This window comes from Typopeltis vanoorti, chromosome 4, assembly GCF_054136105.1.
Source record: "Typopeltis vanoorti isolate ZY-2024b chromosome 4, IOZ_Tvanoo_1.0, whole genome shotgun sequence".
NCBI lineage: Eukaryota > Metazoa > Arthropoda > Arachnida > Uropygi > Thelyphonidae > Typopeltis > Typopeltis vanoorti.
Genome location: NC_143552.1, coordinates 26,608,376 through 26,626,191, shown reverse-complemented (window position 1 = coordinate 26,626,191; position 17,816 = coordinate 26,608,376). Strand labels below are relative to the sequence as shown.

The following is a 17,816-nucleotide window of genomic DNA, read 5'->3' as shown; positions in this document are numbered from 1 at the left end:
GATCTAATAGAAGAGCATTCAGCTTACCTGTGTAGTCCTTTTTGAGAATTTAAAAAAATACGAGGCCGACAGATGAAAAAGTTCGAAAAATTAAAAAAGAACTCTACCGTCTTTCCAAAACCTGCTACCAACACGGTAATCAACCTTTCTTCAGTCACCCTAAAGCCTGAAGCACTCAACGCGCTGGCACGTGGACACAACTTCGCCATTGCTCCCAATAAAATACCTAGTGAGGATATTATGATCCAGATCATAATATCCTCACCAGGTATTTTATTTTGATTCTGGCATTGATTCTCCCACGTACAAATTAGCTAAACATTTGGCCAAAGAGCTCACACACTATACTGGCAACACACCATCACACATAAAAAACTCAGCCTATTTCAAAGCCAGCATAGAAAACCTTACACTCCAACATACTGACATAATGGTCAGCTTTGATGTGTCTTCTTTATTTACAAATGTCCCACTCAAGGAAACTTTAGAGCTAATCCAAGCTAAATTTTCTCCTGACATCTCAGCCTTATTTCAGTTCACAATGAACTCAGGCTATTTCGTTTGGCAGGGAAAATTCTACAAACAAATAGAGGGGACAGCCATCGGTTCACCACTCTCCCCACCCTTGGCCAATTTCTTTATGGAGACCTTTGAAGAAAAAGCCTTAGCCTCTGCCCCACAAAAACCAACCATATGGCTTCGCTACGTTGATGATGTGTTCGCTATTTGGCCACATGGCTCTGAAACACTTCTCTTCTTCTTAACACACTTAAACAACCAACACCCCAGAATCAAATTCACTCTGGAAAAAGAAGAAAACAACAGCCTCCCTTTCCTAGACACACTAGTCACCCGCCAGCCTAATGGATCCTTGGTTTTCTCAGTTTACAGAAAACCCACCCATACAGGCAGATATGTTTACCAACAATCCCCCCCCCCCTCACAACAATATGGAGTAGTGAAAACACTATACAACAGGGCTAAACTAATCTGTTCAAACGACTTGGCCCTAAACACTGAACTAAATCACATCCTCAACACTTTCTCGGCCAATGGCTACCCCCCCCAAAAAAATCCAAAAAATATTAGAACCTACAAACCACAGATCCCCTCTCTCCCCCCACAACAAGGATTACTCTAAATCCATCACCATTCCCTACATCCGAGGCACCTCGGAAAAGATTACCAAAATCTTGAAAAAACATGACCTGACCTCCTGTTACAAACCTTACAGAAAATTGGCATCCCTTATCCACTCCACTAAAGACCAACCACTTCCCCTAGACCTACCTGGTGTTTACCAGGTCCCTTGCAGTTGTAAACTGTCTTACTTTGGCCAAACAGGCAGGACAGCGAATATCAGAATTTCGGAACACAAGGACTACATCTGTTTTCACAAATACAGTCATTCTGGGCTTACGGACCATGCTCTGGATACACGCCACAGAATACGGTGGAAGAAAGCTACAGTGATACACCGTAGCAAATACAAATTTGAAAGACTCTTTATGGAATCAGCCTCAGCCATGAGAAATTCTCCAAACCTCAACAAATTTGGGTGTATGCGACTGCCCCAAATTTGGGAGGCTTACATCTGCAGACCTTCAGCCCAACGGCCAAGAACACCTACTTAGCCCGCTAGAGGGCACCATCAGGACTGTTAGAACAAAAGCTTCATCTTTTCATTCCCAGTTTCTGTGTTGTAATGCCTACGTGCACGTAACTTTTTTGTAAGTTCCTTTAGAAAATGGCAATGTGACATTGCCGAAATATCGGAAAATATTTATTAAAGTTTAATTTAATTTATATTCTTAACTACGTTGTTCTATTCCTTAAGTGTTTTAATAATGCATAACCAACGTATAAGCCTGTCTACGAGAATCATCAGTGCAAACAGTGGACAGAAGCCAGTTGTTCAGCGCCAAAGAAGACAGAGTCGGTTCCATCAGCAGGAAAGCTCATGGCATCGGTGTTTTGGGCATATTGTTTATTAATTATCTTGAAAAAGGGTAAAACAATAACCAGGGAATATTATTCTGATCTTTTAACCAGACTAGACGAAAAAATTTGTGAGAAAAGACCAGGTTTGCAGAAGAAAAAAATCATCTCTCATCAGGACAGTGCACCTGCCCACAATGGTGTTTTGGCAATGGGAAAATTAAGGGATCTGCACTATGAATTGTTGGAACATCCACCCTATTCCCCAGATTTGGCTCCCTCTGACTTCTATCACTTCTCAAAACTAAAACTCTTCCTCACTGGTCAGCATTTTTCTTCGAATCAAGAGGTGATTGCAGCTGTAGAGGGGGTATTGTGCAGATCTTACTGAGAACCACTGCAGGGATGGGATAATGGCAGTGGAGCATAGCTGGAATAAATGTATTAGTCTTAAGGGAGATTATATTGAAAAATAAAAATAATTTTGAAATTATAAATTCATTTTTTCATTGTCATGTCGAGAACTTTTCAGACCACAATCGTATGTGGCCTCCCTTGATGAGTCTCTGACTCCCTGGAAGTCTCTCGTAATAATAATAACACTTTCTTCTAAAAGAGACTGATAAGCTATAATTTGATTTTTTTTTTTTTTTGGCATTATGTGACACAAAGAAAAGCTGCTTTGACTGCAAAATGGAAGAATTACCAAGCACTACCAAAGTGAGAACACAGACATATCATGGAAAAAATTCAAAATTCTTAATTAAAAACACTGCAATAAGATTTTTAGAGATATATATGCTGGCCTGGTTGGCCGAGTGATTAGCGTATCCGTTCTCCAGCCAAAAGGCTGCAGGTTCGAATCCTGCCGTGGGCATGGATGTTTGTGATTGTCTGTGGAAAAAACTAGTTGTGGTGGTCGGCGGTAGATGGCTTTGGTGGAGTTGAGGTCAGCTGGTGGATTGAGATGGAGACAGAGTTGTAGAGCAAGTGTCCTCCCTCGACGAGTCTTTAGACTTCCTGGAGGTGTCAAATAATAATAATAATAATATACAAACCACCTCTCCCTGGAACATATTCTTGTGAATGATAAGCCATGGTGAATTGTCAATGACTGTAAACAATTTAAATGTGTACCTACCTTTGCATGTGTTCCTTTTTGATAATTATAATAACTATTATTTTTCAGGAGATAACAATATATACTAAATATTAATTATAATTTTTAATTAATACTTTCTTATATTCTGCAATGTTACATTGCTATCATCACTGATCACAAAATAATATGTACACGCAGGCACTAACACTGGGCAAATGAACTGAAGAAAGGCAACTACAGTCAGGCCTAGAGTTCTAAATGATGCCCCCTAGTGAGCTCAATTGAGTGATTTTTGTCATTTGGCTGAAGATCTGAGGATGAGTGTTCCCCAAATTTGGGGGAGTTTCATGTACCTAATTTGAGTGTGATCCTTTTGAGTTTATCATAATTCTTTTTTTCTTTTTTTTTGATATTGTTATTATTTTTAAAAAAATAAAGTATTACAATTCTAAAATTTCAAATTCATTTTTATACTTAAAAATACACAAAATAGACTGAACTGAATAGGGTTGCACAGAAATAATATAGAGGGCCAAGGGTTCCACAGGTGTTTGAAGACTACTGTTAAGCATGATCATAAATTTTTGGCATATTATTAACATATACAAAAATTCATAACCAATGGAATCAATGTTAGAGGAGGAGTGCATAGTCAAACTCTGCCAAAGATTATTTTGTAAGTTTCAACATTTCAAAGCACATTTTTTCCTTTTTGTCATAGAAGATTAGCCAGTGAGGCCAATAATAACAAGAGGAAAAATAACACAGGCCTGCACAGAAAAAATAGTAAAAAAATTCCATTACCCACCAATTTTACCCAATTTCTCATTTTTATTAATAGTATTTAGATTTAAATATAGCGCATTGGTATTTATTTTCATTCTCCTTTATTTACAGCTAATTAGTTGTATAAGTGCTTTTTCTGAAGTGCCTTTTTATGGCAAATAAAGAAAATTTCCAGGAAACTTCCCATTCTTAAGATGGGAAGGAGGGAGGGAGGAATGCAGATAAAAGTGCAGGTGGTTACTTTGAATCTGATTCAGCGAGATAACGGATGCCTTTCCTATTGTCAGAGACACATTTTCTTGTGTGATGCTTTAGTTGAACTTTAGTCATTGACTACTAGGGTTTTCATATTTCTGAAAGTTGGCATATTTTCGAAAAGTTAGTGTTAAGATTTAATTTAATGTGTTTGCGGTTTTTTAATGTTTTTACATAATGTCGTGTAATAGTGTTGATGTCATTCATTAAAATTCATTTAACTGTGTTTCAAGTGGTGTTTGTAATAGCTTCAAGAGGTTGCAAAAATTCACTAAACATTTTCTGCTACATATGTGGGGAGTTAGTTGTTAAAAAACAACAAAGAAACATTACAGATTTCTTGAAAAAAGTGAACTATGCGTATTTTGGGATGAAACTTGGTGACTTAGATAAGCCATGGGTGCTGCATATAGTGTGTTCCATTTGTGTAGAAGAACTCAGAAGGTGGAGCAATTTGTCAAGGCTTTGTTGAAAGAAGGAGAGTGTTTTAAATACATCTGTGCAAAATTTCCAGGATTATCTACAGCAAAATTGAAAGAAGGTATTTTTATCGATCCGGACATCATTAAACTTATGAAAGATAACCTATTTGAAGAAAAAATGGCAACTGTTGAAAAAGGAGTGTGGAAAGCTTTGAAAGAGGTGGTGACCAAATTTTTAGGAAATCACAAGGACCCCCAACTATAAAATGATTGTGGAAGACATGCTACAGAAATTCAAGGATTTGGGATGCTCCATGAGCTTAAAAGTGCACTTTCTCAACTCTCATTTAGACTACTTTCCTGAGAATCTGGGAACTGTCAACGAAGAGCAAGGAGAGCGATTCCACCAAGACATCAAGGTGATGTAAAGAAGGTTTCAGGGGAGGTGGAATGTCAACACGATGGTGGACTACTGCTGGATGTTCAACAGAGATGACTCGGGAAAAGAATTTCACAGAAAAAGTTCAAAAAGAAGCTTTGAAGGAAAAAGACACCACAACAAAATATAAAGTATGTACTAAAGATTAATCTTTAATTACTTGAATTAAAATTTTTTTTTCCAATACTTTCATTCCAAAAATGTTTACAGAAAATTTTGAATACAGTTATTTTACTTAATATAATGCGTTTTAAAGCTATTTTACTGTAATATTGAGATCCATTTTGTGAAAAATCTTTACGTGATAGAGAAAAATGTAAGAGATATTTGAAATCAGCGGTCAAAAATAAATCAGAAACAGTTAATCGTCTCCAGACAACTTTTCATGACTCGAACTTTGCAGGATTGTGTAATTATGGACGGATGACAATGGTATATAGTTATAGTGGTAAATCCATTGTAAGGGAAAGTGCAGTACAGTTATTTTATGAGCACTTCATCAGTGTATATCATACTGGTATAAATAATGCTGTGCAACATGTAGAGGGATCCAAATATTAAAAGAATTAAAGGTGAAAGAAACAGAGGTGTATCACATGTTGATTCAGTTAGATGTTAATAAGGCTGTGAGAATGGATGACATATCACCACATATTTTAAGGAACATGCAAAAGAGTTAGCTATGTCCTTGACCTGATTATTTAAATGAAAGTCTTGCAGTGTATATGATTCTGTTATTAAATCTTAAGGAGTGGAAAGAAGACAAAATGGTACCACTCGACAAGCATGGTTCTATGACAGAAGTTTCCAATTATAGAAACATCTATATATTTGCAGTTAGTCAAGTCATTGGAGAGATTGGTTAGGAATAGAATATAGCAGGGATCGGCAACCTTTTCAGACTCGCGGGCCACATTCAACTTTTATTTTTTAATAATCAGGCCGCAAGCGTTTAATTAAGAGAAAATAGTGAGTGAAAAAATACTTAAGTTTTCAATTTTTATTATAGAAATTTTAAAAAACACAGAAATATTTAAAGTATGAGATATGAAACAAGCATGAAAACGATATGACGTTGATGAAACAAATAAACCTTGTTCCATCAATTGACGTTGATGAAACAAGGTTTATTATTCATCCAAGGTTTATTTCTTTTCCTTTTTAATTGTCGGAGTGTATTTTTGGCATTATTATTACATAAAAACAAAGTAATATAGTTTATCCATCACAATACGGGTGTCTCCCTGCTTAATGCGACTTTTGTGATTGTTTTCCTTTAGCCAAATTATCTATATCCACTTTACAACCCTGAGGTGCAAATTACAATTGAAGCATGCAAAGTTCATCAGTTAGATTGAGAAGAAAATTTATTTTTTCTAAAACTCATGGCAGAAAATATTTATTCACAAATGTATGTGCTTCCAAATGCAACTATCATCTTCTTTGCGAAACTGATTAATACTTCAATTTTTTTTGATAAGCATCGATAAAATTTTTGGATATTTTCTAACGAAAATGCGTTCTTTAATGTTTCATTGTGCTGTAATTCTAAAACTTCCACCTGTAGTTGGTTTGATACGTCATCAATGTCGACATTAAAAGTGTTCAAAAATAATCGCATTTCAATGCTATTTTTATGAAAATCAACAAATCTTGTTGAAACTTCCGTTTGTAAATCTTCAATAATACCAACAAAAGTTTCCTTTTATTTGTATTTCCAAGTTGCACAGGCATAAAATTATTAAATGCATTATTTAAATAATTCAACATATGGGCCACATGCCATGTAAGTATGGTCAACCTTTTATGGGCCACCAAAAATGCACGTTTGGGCTATATGTGGGCTGCAGGCCACCGGTTGCCACCCCTGGAATACAGGAATGGGTTGATGGACATAGGATTCTTTATGATAGTCAGCATGGGTTTGTGAAGGACAGGTCTTGTTTTAACAATCAACTTGCATTTTAGATAAGATGACAAAAGTGTTGGATAAGCAAGATTCATATATAGTGATATTCTTGGACTTTGAAAATCATTTGATAGATTGATGAGCAAGCTGCAGAGGGATGAGAATGGAAAATGGATTATTTAGATGGACTGGAGACTGGCTTTCTGAATGATACCAGCAAATTGTATATGATAGGGCATTGTCTTAAAAAAAAAAAAAAAAAAAAAGTAACCTTTAGTTTAGAGAAATCAGTGGGGTTATTTTAATAATAATACGTGCAAGGTGTTGTTGCACTCTGAAATGTACAGATATAAGGTGTGTATTGTGTTAGTGGAGCTGTGCTTCAGGAATTGAGATCTGAGAGGGAGGGGGGGGGGTGTAATGGTTAAGAGTGGACTCAACTTTAGAGAGCTTACTGACAAATAAGGATAAGGAGGTGGTTATGCTACTGTATAAAGCACTGTCAGACCACACTTGGACTCTGTGCCTAGATTTGGAAACCCAGTTTTCACTGTGATGTGGAAACACCAGGAAAGGTCCAGTATTTCTACATCACACCACACTGATATTTGGTGTGACTGAATTGTTCCAATTACATCTTTGGTGATTGTTCCACTTATGACCAATACAATACTAGGACTCTGGAATGTTAGTTAGAGGTAAAGGAATGTAAATTACTGGATAGGTGGAAAATAGATGATAACAGACATTTTCGTTAGTGAGGGGGTTTTAATCGATTAATAGAAGGTGAAAGGGAAAGAACATGAAGTGTCATGAAGAAGAGCATGAAGAGTAAGTTTTTTATATAGAGAATTGTGGGTGAGTGGGACATATTATCAGAATTGCACTGTGAATGCTAAGGATTAAGGATTTTAACATTCAATATAATAAATATGTTTTTGGTTGAGTTCCCATGACGAGTTCTGATGACTCCATGGAGGCTGATGTGATAATAATAATGATAATCATAATCATATATAAAAATTTACAAACTGCTTACCAGCAGATTCAAACTGCGGTTCCATTAAAGGTCTAACTGCAGGCATCTGTCTTCTTCTGATAATTTCTACCATTAAAGGCTGAGCAATAGTTTCAAATTCCTTACTCATTACAATTTTATTGTAGTTGCTTTCTTTCACTATAAATTTTAAGCAAAATTCCTATTAAAAGTAAACAATATGCATGTATAGAGATTAAGTCTCATCTGGCAAACTCATCAAATTATAATTGTGATCAGACTAAGTAGAATTCATGTTAAGTTACTAAGGCAAAAGCTATACCCTACTTGTCACTTTTAAACAAGTTGTGTAATTATAAAGCAGTCAACTTGAATTACAGTGAATCTGGAAGAAAAATTTACTTCTCTTCCCCAACTGACTAGTTTTATGGAATAAACTTTCTCACAATAGCTGCAAGGGTTAACTAAGAATTTTTAGTAATCTTTTCTTCTCAAGCAAGGTGATGCAACGATATTTACTGTAAGATGGGATTGGTATTTTTGCAAAAAAACAGAGAGCTTTAGAATAAAATTCAGAGACGTATTATATTTATTATATTCTTGTGGAGTCAAAAGACTCATCGCTAGAGACCCACACTAACCTTGGAGTGACCAAGCTAGTGAGAGGTCCGTGGAATGCACCCTATGAGGATAGATCGAATATGTGTGGGTTACAGAGTTTAGGTAATAGGTGGACATGATAGAAACTTACTAAAGGGATTCTATGACACATTTTTTTTTTTTTCAATACATAATGAGTAGGGAGAGAACAAGGATCATCCCTTATGGATAGTAAGGGTGTAAGGATTAGATTTTATGGTCGTGAATGACTGGAATGGATTGCCAGAGGTGGTTGTAAGTGTCCAAACAGTGAATGAGTTCCATGAGAAGTATTGTGTAAATAACGGTTAGTGATAATGGTTAGTCTCCAGTGATGAGTCTTTTCACTCCACAGCAATAATAATAATAATATTATTAATAATAATTCCATGGAGTCAAAAGACTCATCGTGGGAGGTCCTTTCTAAGAAACACAAGTCCATCAAGACTCATCGAGGGAGGTCCCTCCTAGGAAACAAAGTCTATCATACCACTCCATAAATGCATTGACTGTTCTCACTCTCACCACTCCATCAGGCAATACATTCCATGGGTCAACTCCCCAGTGTCAACCTTGTAACCACCTCTCAACAGTTTAAAAGTCTCAATCATATCACCCCCTCCGTCTTCTATCTGCCAAACTCTGCAGTCCATGCTCCCTCAGCCGATCCTCATAACTAACATTGTACAGTCCCGACACCATCTTTGTTATCCGCCTTTGTACCCTTTCCACAGTTAATTTATCCCCTTCAAATCCTGAGGACAAGATCTGAGAACAATAGTTTAAGTGTGGTCTGATCAGAGTCTTATACAATGGAATGATAACCATTTTATCACTGCAGGTCGGTGTCCTTCTCATTATTGCATCAATCCTCTGTGTTACCTTCACTACTTCTGCAACATGTCCCCTAAATTTCAGGTTTCTATCAATCATCAAACCCAGATATGTTTTCTCTCCTACTTCTTCCAGTTTAACTCCTCCCACAGAGTATGCAGCGTCCCATTGATGTGTCCCAAACCTCAAGCCCTTACATTTTGCTGCATTAAACTGACACCCCCATTCATTCAAATCTAGCTTATTCAAATCCTCTTGCAGGGCTACCACATCTGCATTATTACTAATAATCCTTCCCAGGTTCACATCATCCGCAAACAACCGAATATCCTCCTTGCAATCCACGGACAATGTCATTGATATAAAGGTTAAACAATATTAGTCCCAGCCCTGTAGAACTCCACTTGTAACCTTCTGCCTCTTTGATATTACTCCACCATACACAACTCTCTGATACCTATAGACAGCCAATCCTGAATCCAGTTGACCAATCTGACATCCAGACCCATGTAGTGCAACTTGAATATCGGCTTATCATGTGGCACCCTGTCAAATGCCTTTGCTAAGTCTAGGAAAATGGCAGTATATGCTTTTTCCTTATCTAATGTTCTTGTAACTATATCATAAAAGGCTAGCATATTGCTAAAACAAGAGCACCCCTTCACAAATCCATGTTGACTCTCACTGATAAAATTAACCTGATCTGCCCAATGCTGTATATAGCCCCTCACTACTTTCTCCAAGATCTTACTAACTACTGATGACACATAAACTGGCCTATAATTAGACACTTCCAGTCTGCTACCGCCCTTATGCAATGGCACTATCTTACCTTCCTTCCATTCCATGGGCACCTTTTCCGCAGCCAGACTTTCATTGAAAAGCCAGGTCAAGAGCACTGTCAGTTCCTTAGCACATTCTCTCAAAACTCGTGGTGAAATACCATCCAGTCCCATAGCTTTGCTAACATCCAGAGTACTCAGTATGTGGAACACACTCTCCACCTGCACCTCTAAACCTCGAACCTGCTCTATCCCTCTAGTATTCAAATTGACTCCTCCAAGATGAAATACTCCAATAAAGGGTTCATTGAACAATTCCACTATGTCCTCTGCATCAGTCACTCTATTCCCATTTTTATCCCACAATGTCATTCTTCCACAGTCATTTCTCCTCCTACTGGCCATATAGCTAAAAAATTCCGTAGGATTTTCCTTGGATCTAAGGGCCAATCTTTTCTCATATTCCAGTTTCGCCTTCCTTATCATACTAGTCACTCTTCTTGGCTGTGTCTTATATTTTTCATGCATCTTCTCTTCACCTGTCTCCTTATATCTCTTCCATAGGCCTCTTTTTTGCATGTAGCTCCTGTTTAATATTGTTTGTCTTCCACTTTACTCCAAATTGTGTCCTCTTCTTCACTCATGGAATACAGCTTACCATGCTGCTAACAAATATTCCTTCACAATTTCCTAAGCACTAATGATATCCCGGCCTTCCAATTCCTCCCTCCACGAAACTTCCCCAAGTTGACGTCTAAGACTATTATAATCACCTACTTTATAATTCGACATACGTTCCCGTCTCTTTGATACTCCTGCATGTCTATTCATTTTCCAAGTCAAAACCATATGGTCACTCGCTCTCCAACTGGTGGGAGAGATGTCATCTCAGTTATTATCAGCTCTTCTGATGCTATAACCAAATCCAAAACTCTTGAACCTCTTGTTCCCTCTGTTACATGTTGCCTAAGACATTTGTCCCTCAAGAATTCTAGAAATTCCATTCCCTTATTGCTACATGCATCTTCCTTGCCCCAATCTATACTGCTGCAGTTAAAATCTCCCATAACAATTGTTCTTCTTGCACTTGCCACGCTCAACTTTCTCAACATCTCCTGGTCCCCACCCCTCTTTGCTCCTTGGTGTGTAGCAACATCCCACTAAATATCCTGTCTTACCCACCTCCACCTTACACCATATGCTTTCAAAATCATTAGTGTCACAGCCTTCCAAAGCCTCCACTCTTAGAGTACATAGGTCGTCACTTATCATAAGCAGTACTCCACCATCACGCTTTCCCTTCCTATCCTGCTGAAAAACTTCTGTTCTATCCTGCTGCAGCAACTTCTATTACTGTTATTATATCCTCTTCTGTCAACCACGTCTCTGTGATCCCAATAATCTTTGGCCAGGGTAATGCTATCAGTGCTACCAATTCCTCTCCCTTATTCCGAATACTCCTGGCATTGGTATAAAGCATAAAAATGCCATTGTTTCTATACTCAGCATTATCTCCTCTAGACTCCACTGGGCTCAGCGTTGCCTGATGTCGTTCTCCTTCTCCCAAGTACCCATTCCCACAAGAGGCCACCCGTCTCCATCCACACTGGGAGACACTGACTCGTTCAGAACAGCAATCTCTCCAGATGCCTACATCCTTCCTCATTCAAATGCAGGTGGTCTCTCGCATACAATTCCTCTCTGCTCTCAAACGCACTCCAAGCATCCACACATTTGAATCCTCTCTTCTGACACATTCTTGATATTATGCCATTCAGTATCACCGCTCTTCTGCTCAGCTCGACATTATCATACCTAGGCAACACACACATTATCTTTCCTCTCTGTGTCTTCTTTCGTACAGTCTCAAGCAAGAATCTCGTATCTCTCACTGCCCTGTTTACACCACCACTCAAGTCATTTGTTCCCACATCACAATCATCTCATCCACCCTTCCTCTCTTAATTGCCATAGCCACACTTTCTATCGTTCCTCCTGGCAAACACTCCTCACGCATCCTATCTTGAACACCACAGATCATTGAGTCCCCATACATTACACCTCTTACCACCATATTCCTCGATTGCTCACATGCATCCCTCTCTCTCTCTCTCTCTCTCTTGTAACAGTTTCTCTCTCTCTGTGCTCCCCTACTTACCTGCCTTCCTGACATCACTCTATCTCTAGTCCCTGTGCTCCCTTGCATTCCTTCTCTCCTGTTGTTTCAATTCTTTCCTCTTCTATCACTCCTATATATGACACTCATTCCCTCTCTTCCACTTATCCTATTCTCGCCTCTTCTATCATTCATACAACTCTCTCTCATTCCTTCTCTTCTACTGTTAATAGTAAATATAAATAAATAAATAATAGTAAATATAATGCTGTCATCATCAGTTATAATGATAACAAATATACTGAAAATTTAGATATAATATTGGTGTTGAATATTTTCCTCTGATTAATCAAAATAATGCATCAACTATCAAATTCTAGGCTTCATCGAGCGCAGAATACATTCTCATAACATTATTGTAATGTTCTAAACTCTATTTTTCATATTTAATGTATCATAATTATTATTATTATTATACAGGTATCTCTATGGAGTCAACTGACTCACTGAGGGAGACCCACACCAACCATTATTCACATAATACCAATCATATATCTCCTTAAACTTATTTACCGGTGATGCACTCAGTTCTGGGAATGCATTCCACTCATTCTCCACTCTCCAAGCAAAGATCTAGTCTGCATGAACTTGCCACTCTTATACAATTACAGGGGAGAACCGTTGTTCTCTTCCTACTACTCATATAATGAAAAGTTTCTTTCATGTCAATCTTATAGAATTCCTTTAGTGACGTATAGGTTTTTATCACATCCCTTCTCATTCATGTGTCAACTGAACTCTGCAACCCACACACCTTCAATTTATCCTCATAATGATCGTTCCACAGACCTGTCACCAGCTTGGTCAGTGGTCTCTGAATTCTTTCTACCACCTCTTGATCTCCAAGAAACCTAGGTGAACAAATCTGTGCACAGTATTCACACAGTAGTCAAGATATAGCAGAATCATAGCCTTACAAAGAGGGATAATAACATCCCTATCTTTACTTGTAAAGTGTATTCAATATACAAGTAATCCTTTCAGCTGTTTTACAAAATGTCATCTGAACTTCAAACCTCTATCCACAATCTTCCCCAGATCCCAAGTTTTGTCAATTTCCTGTAGTCTGGTACCATTGATGATACAACATATGTAACACCTTACATCTTTTAACATTAAATTGATAACCACTACCCTTTGCCTACACAGCCAATTTATTTAAATCATCCTTCAGGATATCTACACCACCTTTATCAACTATTATTGTTAGCAAATAACCAAATATCCCCACATAAACCTTTGGCTATATCATTAATATAATATACACATTTATTATAGTGGTAGTAGTGGCCCTAGTACAGAAACTTGGGGCACTCCATTAGTCACCCTCGTTTGCCTTGATTCCACTTCACTACACACCATGCTCTTTTCCCTCTGTCAGCCACCCTCCTCTATTCATGCTACCATCTTCATATCATTCCTGTTTGTTCCAACTTATGTAATAGTTTTTCACGCAGTATTCTGTCAAATGCCTTTGTAAAATCCAAGTATCATGGAGTAGTCATTTCCTTTATCAAATTCAGCTGTCACCTAATTATAAAATATTAATTACTAATGCAGGACCTATCTTTTACAAAGTCGTGCTGTCCCTATAAAACATCATATTCCTATCTACTATTCCTAACTTTAACAACCACTCCAGAGATACTAATTGGTCTGTAATTTGTTACTTCTATCTTGCAGCCATTTTTATGTAATGCAACTATCTTACCCTCTTGGAAACTTGGCAAAGCTGAGACTTAGATTGAACAACTTTGTCAGAGGCAATACTAGTTCTCTTGCACATTCTTGTATCATGAACTTGCATACCGTTCAGTTTCACTGCTGTATTCACATTAACATGTTTTAATATGTTGAGTACCTCCAGTTCATCTATTACAATTCTGACATCAGACGCTGTCACATCAGTAACTGCAAACTCTCTACGGGAATATCGCACAATAGAACTATTTATAAGCTCTTCTAAATTTAAATTACAGTATAAGCTATGTCCACCCCTACTGATATAGTTGCTAGACCAACCAAAATAAAAACGACTATAAATATTATAGATATGTACAAAAGATGGTTCATAAACATATAACTCCATCAAACATCCTGAGTTTAATAATAGCCATAAGTGCAGAAGTGTGAATCAATCTTGAAAAGAGCCAGGAAATACCATGGATGTGTAATAAGGTTCCTTAAATGCATATATTCCATCAAACAGAACACGTGACAATTTTTCCAGGAATTGCAGTGTATGGTACACACTACATCATAGAAGTCTAAGATTGGAACTGGATTAAAAATCTCACATCAGACAAATTAGGAGGTGAACCTAAAAGTGGAAAGGTAGGATATTCACAATTAATAGTATATGTCTTGACAATGCTCAGACATATGGAGGATTCACAATCCTAATCTCCAGGATTACACTAACATGAATCAAGGTTAGGGGCGTGCCAGTAGTGTCTGGCGCCTGTGTGCAAAACTTTAGTTGCTTCCCCTATACTCAGTAGCATGCCAGTAGTGTCCGGCACCTGTATGCAAAACTTTAGTTGGCGTCCCTATCCCCCCCCCCCCTTCCAATAAAAATATCACTTTAAAAAAACTTTTTTTAAAAGTATTTCCTCCTCTTTGGTGCCTTTACTATCCTGGCACCTGTGTGCATCGCACACACTGCACATATGGTTGCCGTGCCCCTGATCAAGGTATTGGTTTTCAACTTGATCGAATTTTTTCTTACAGACAGAGTCTTTCAAATCAAACATCTTGACATTAATGTCAGATCATAATCTCCTACTTCAATCAATTTTTTCAACCAAATTCCAGAACCTTTGTTCAAATTGGAATAATGTTATATGAGACTGGAATACATGGTCAAATTTCAAAGAGACAGTAAAGCAGAACATGATTGAATAGGGGTAAGGAATGTGCTCTCCTCAAAAGGAAAAATTTACAAGACCATAAAGTGTGCGTGGGAGAGAGAGAGAGAGAGAGGCTGGTTTACAGTAAATGAATGCAATGGTACGTCATCATAATCAGAAACACCAACTTAGAAATAAAACTAGAAAGGCAAAAACAAGTGGAAGAAATTAATTTTAAAATAAGAATACAGCAGCACTTAGCAGACAGCCCTTCAGTTGCATTCGTCAACAGCCAGTTTGCCAAATTCTGCAAATAACGGCAAGCCTCACACCCAAATCTGTGTGAATGGTGAAGACATAGGCTCCAAAAAATCATAAGATAAAGGAAATTCATATGGCTAATTTCAATTAGCCATATGAACTATGAGGAAAGGAAGTATGTGGAATTATAAGGCTGGTGATTATGAAACACTAAGGAGACAAGGCAGAGCTATAGCATGGAATGATGTGTAAAATGGGAGGGAGATAAATGCTGTGTGGGAAATGACCAAAAAATATTTAACAACATAAATGTGCAAATGTATTCTGAAGGTTAAAAGAGTGAATAAAGTAGGTATAAAATGGATGTATAAAGGGATTAAGGATGAAATTTGGAAGAAGAGGATACTGTGGAGGAAGAACAAGATGAATAATGGTAGAAATTAATTGAATAAGGAGTATAAAGAGCAGACTAGTAAGATGATTCAGTTGGTAAGAACGGCAAAACCACAGTATGAGCAGAAATTAGCAAATCAGGCGAAGAAAAAAGCCTAGAGTTTTTTTTAGATATGCATCAAGTAGAAGGGAAAATGATTATGGTTAGATGATGTTAATGGATGAAAATGGTAGAATGGTAACTGCTGCAGAACACATTGTTAAGGTATTCAGCGAACAATCTACATTGGTATTTCATCCTCATCAGGTACATATCTATAATATTCATCCTCATCAGGGTAAAATCATGAAAAATTCAAGTGTAAAGGACATAGGAGAGGATGGCTTAATTGTGAGCAAATAGGAGGTATATGATGAAATAAGCTTGATGTCAATAAGGCGATAGGATTTGATAACATGTCACCACCTATCTTAAGGCAATGTTCCACGGAATTGGCAGTAGCATTGGCATGCCTGTTTAATAAGTCTTACAGCAGCACAGGTTTCATGGGGGGGGGTGGAAAGAAGATAAAATTTTTCCACTTCATCAAGGTGGTGATAAGGCTGTGGCTACAAATTATAGGCCAATCTGTATATCTGGAGTTGTGATTAAAGTACTAGAGAGATTAGTGAGAACTAGGATAGAGAAATGAGCTGATAACATCAGTATTCTCTCTGGTTGTGAGCATGGATTTGTTCAAGGGAGATCATGTTTTGCTTAACTTATTTACTACTATAACAAGGTGACAAAATGTCTTGGACAAGGGAGATGCATATACAGTAGTATACTTAAATTTTAAAGAAGCTTTTAACAGACTGCCACACAACAAGCTATTAAATAAACTGAAAGAAATGAGATTGGATAACAGACTAGTGAGTTGGATCGGTGACTCGCTGTCAGATAGTTATCAGAAAGTTCTATATAGGTGTGCAGTGTCCTGAAGTAGGGGGGGGGGGGAATCACTAGTGGTGTACTGCAAGGGTCAGTTTTGGGATCATTGTTGTTCAATTTGTATGTTAATAATATTGGGATGCGTTTAACCAGTGATATGCAGCTGTTTGCAGATGATGCAAAATTGGAGAGAGCAATGCAGAGTCAAGCAGATGTTATGGCTTTACAGGAAAACTTGAATAGACTGTATGAATGGGCAGGTAAGTGGAACTATCGGTTGAATGTTGCATAGTGTAAGGTTTGAAATTTGGTAAGCAACAATCAGATGCACTTGATGGGGAAACTTTAAAGGAGGTGGAGGAGATGAGAGATTTGGATATGATGGTGGACAAGGACATGAAATTCAGGGGTCACACTGCATGGGTTGTGAAGTCATCACACTACATAATAGCAATGATCCAAAGGATCCTGACATACAGAAATAAAGAGGTTATGATTCCGTTGTATAAGACTGTGATAAGGCCTCATATGGATTATTTTGCACAGATTTGATCACCAGGTTTTCATGGTGATGAGGATATGTCAGGAAGGGGCCAGAAAAGATTTCTTTTCTGGACTTCACATTCCAAAGCAGTCTTTGGAACATGACATAATATTATTACATCTAGTGCCTATTATATCATCTCATCTGTCAGATCTTATTATATCTAGTGCCCGTTATGACATCTGACCATCAGATGATATAATAGGCACCTTGAGGGATAATGATTCATTATTAATCTTTTTTGGCATTTTGGAAAAATTCATCAGTCAGTAGACTAGCTGCCAACACTGTCAAGACAAAATGAAAAGTGTTTTTTTTTTTAAATAAGATCTTAGAGGCATTTCTTTTGGAGTAATCCCTAAGACAGGGTCTCTCACCAACTCAAAATTTTCTTTTCCATTTGTCCAATACTACCAGTTCAAGAACTTATACAGAAAAGTATTGAAACCTTAGAAAACTGGAAAATCAGGCCAATTTCTTTTTCTTCTAAAGCCAAGGTACTTAAAATCACAATTTTTCCTGCTCAACTCTACATAATAAATTCATAAGATAAAGAAAA

At 37.4% G+C, this 17,816-nt stretch overlaps 1 protein-coding gene across 3 annotated transcripts in view; it reads right to left on the bottom strand.

Moving 5' to 3' along the window:
* Lztr1 (Leucine zipper like transcription regulator 1) overlaps window positions 1–17,816 on the bottom strand; it is a 510,326-nt gene that overhangs the window by 125,152 nt on the left and 367,358 nt on the right. For all 3 annotated transcript variants that reach the window (XR_016548176.1, XM_090391043.1, XM_090391044.1), the window contains one exon: window positions 7,891–8,050. Coding sequence is in view for 2 of the 3 variants with exons in the window: in XM_090391043.1 (XP_090247169.1) it covers window positions 7,891–8,050 (160 nt within the window). In the remaining variant the exon portion in view is untranslated. The remainder of the gene's footprint in view (window positions 1–7,890; window positions 8,051–17,816) is intronic.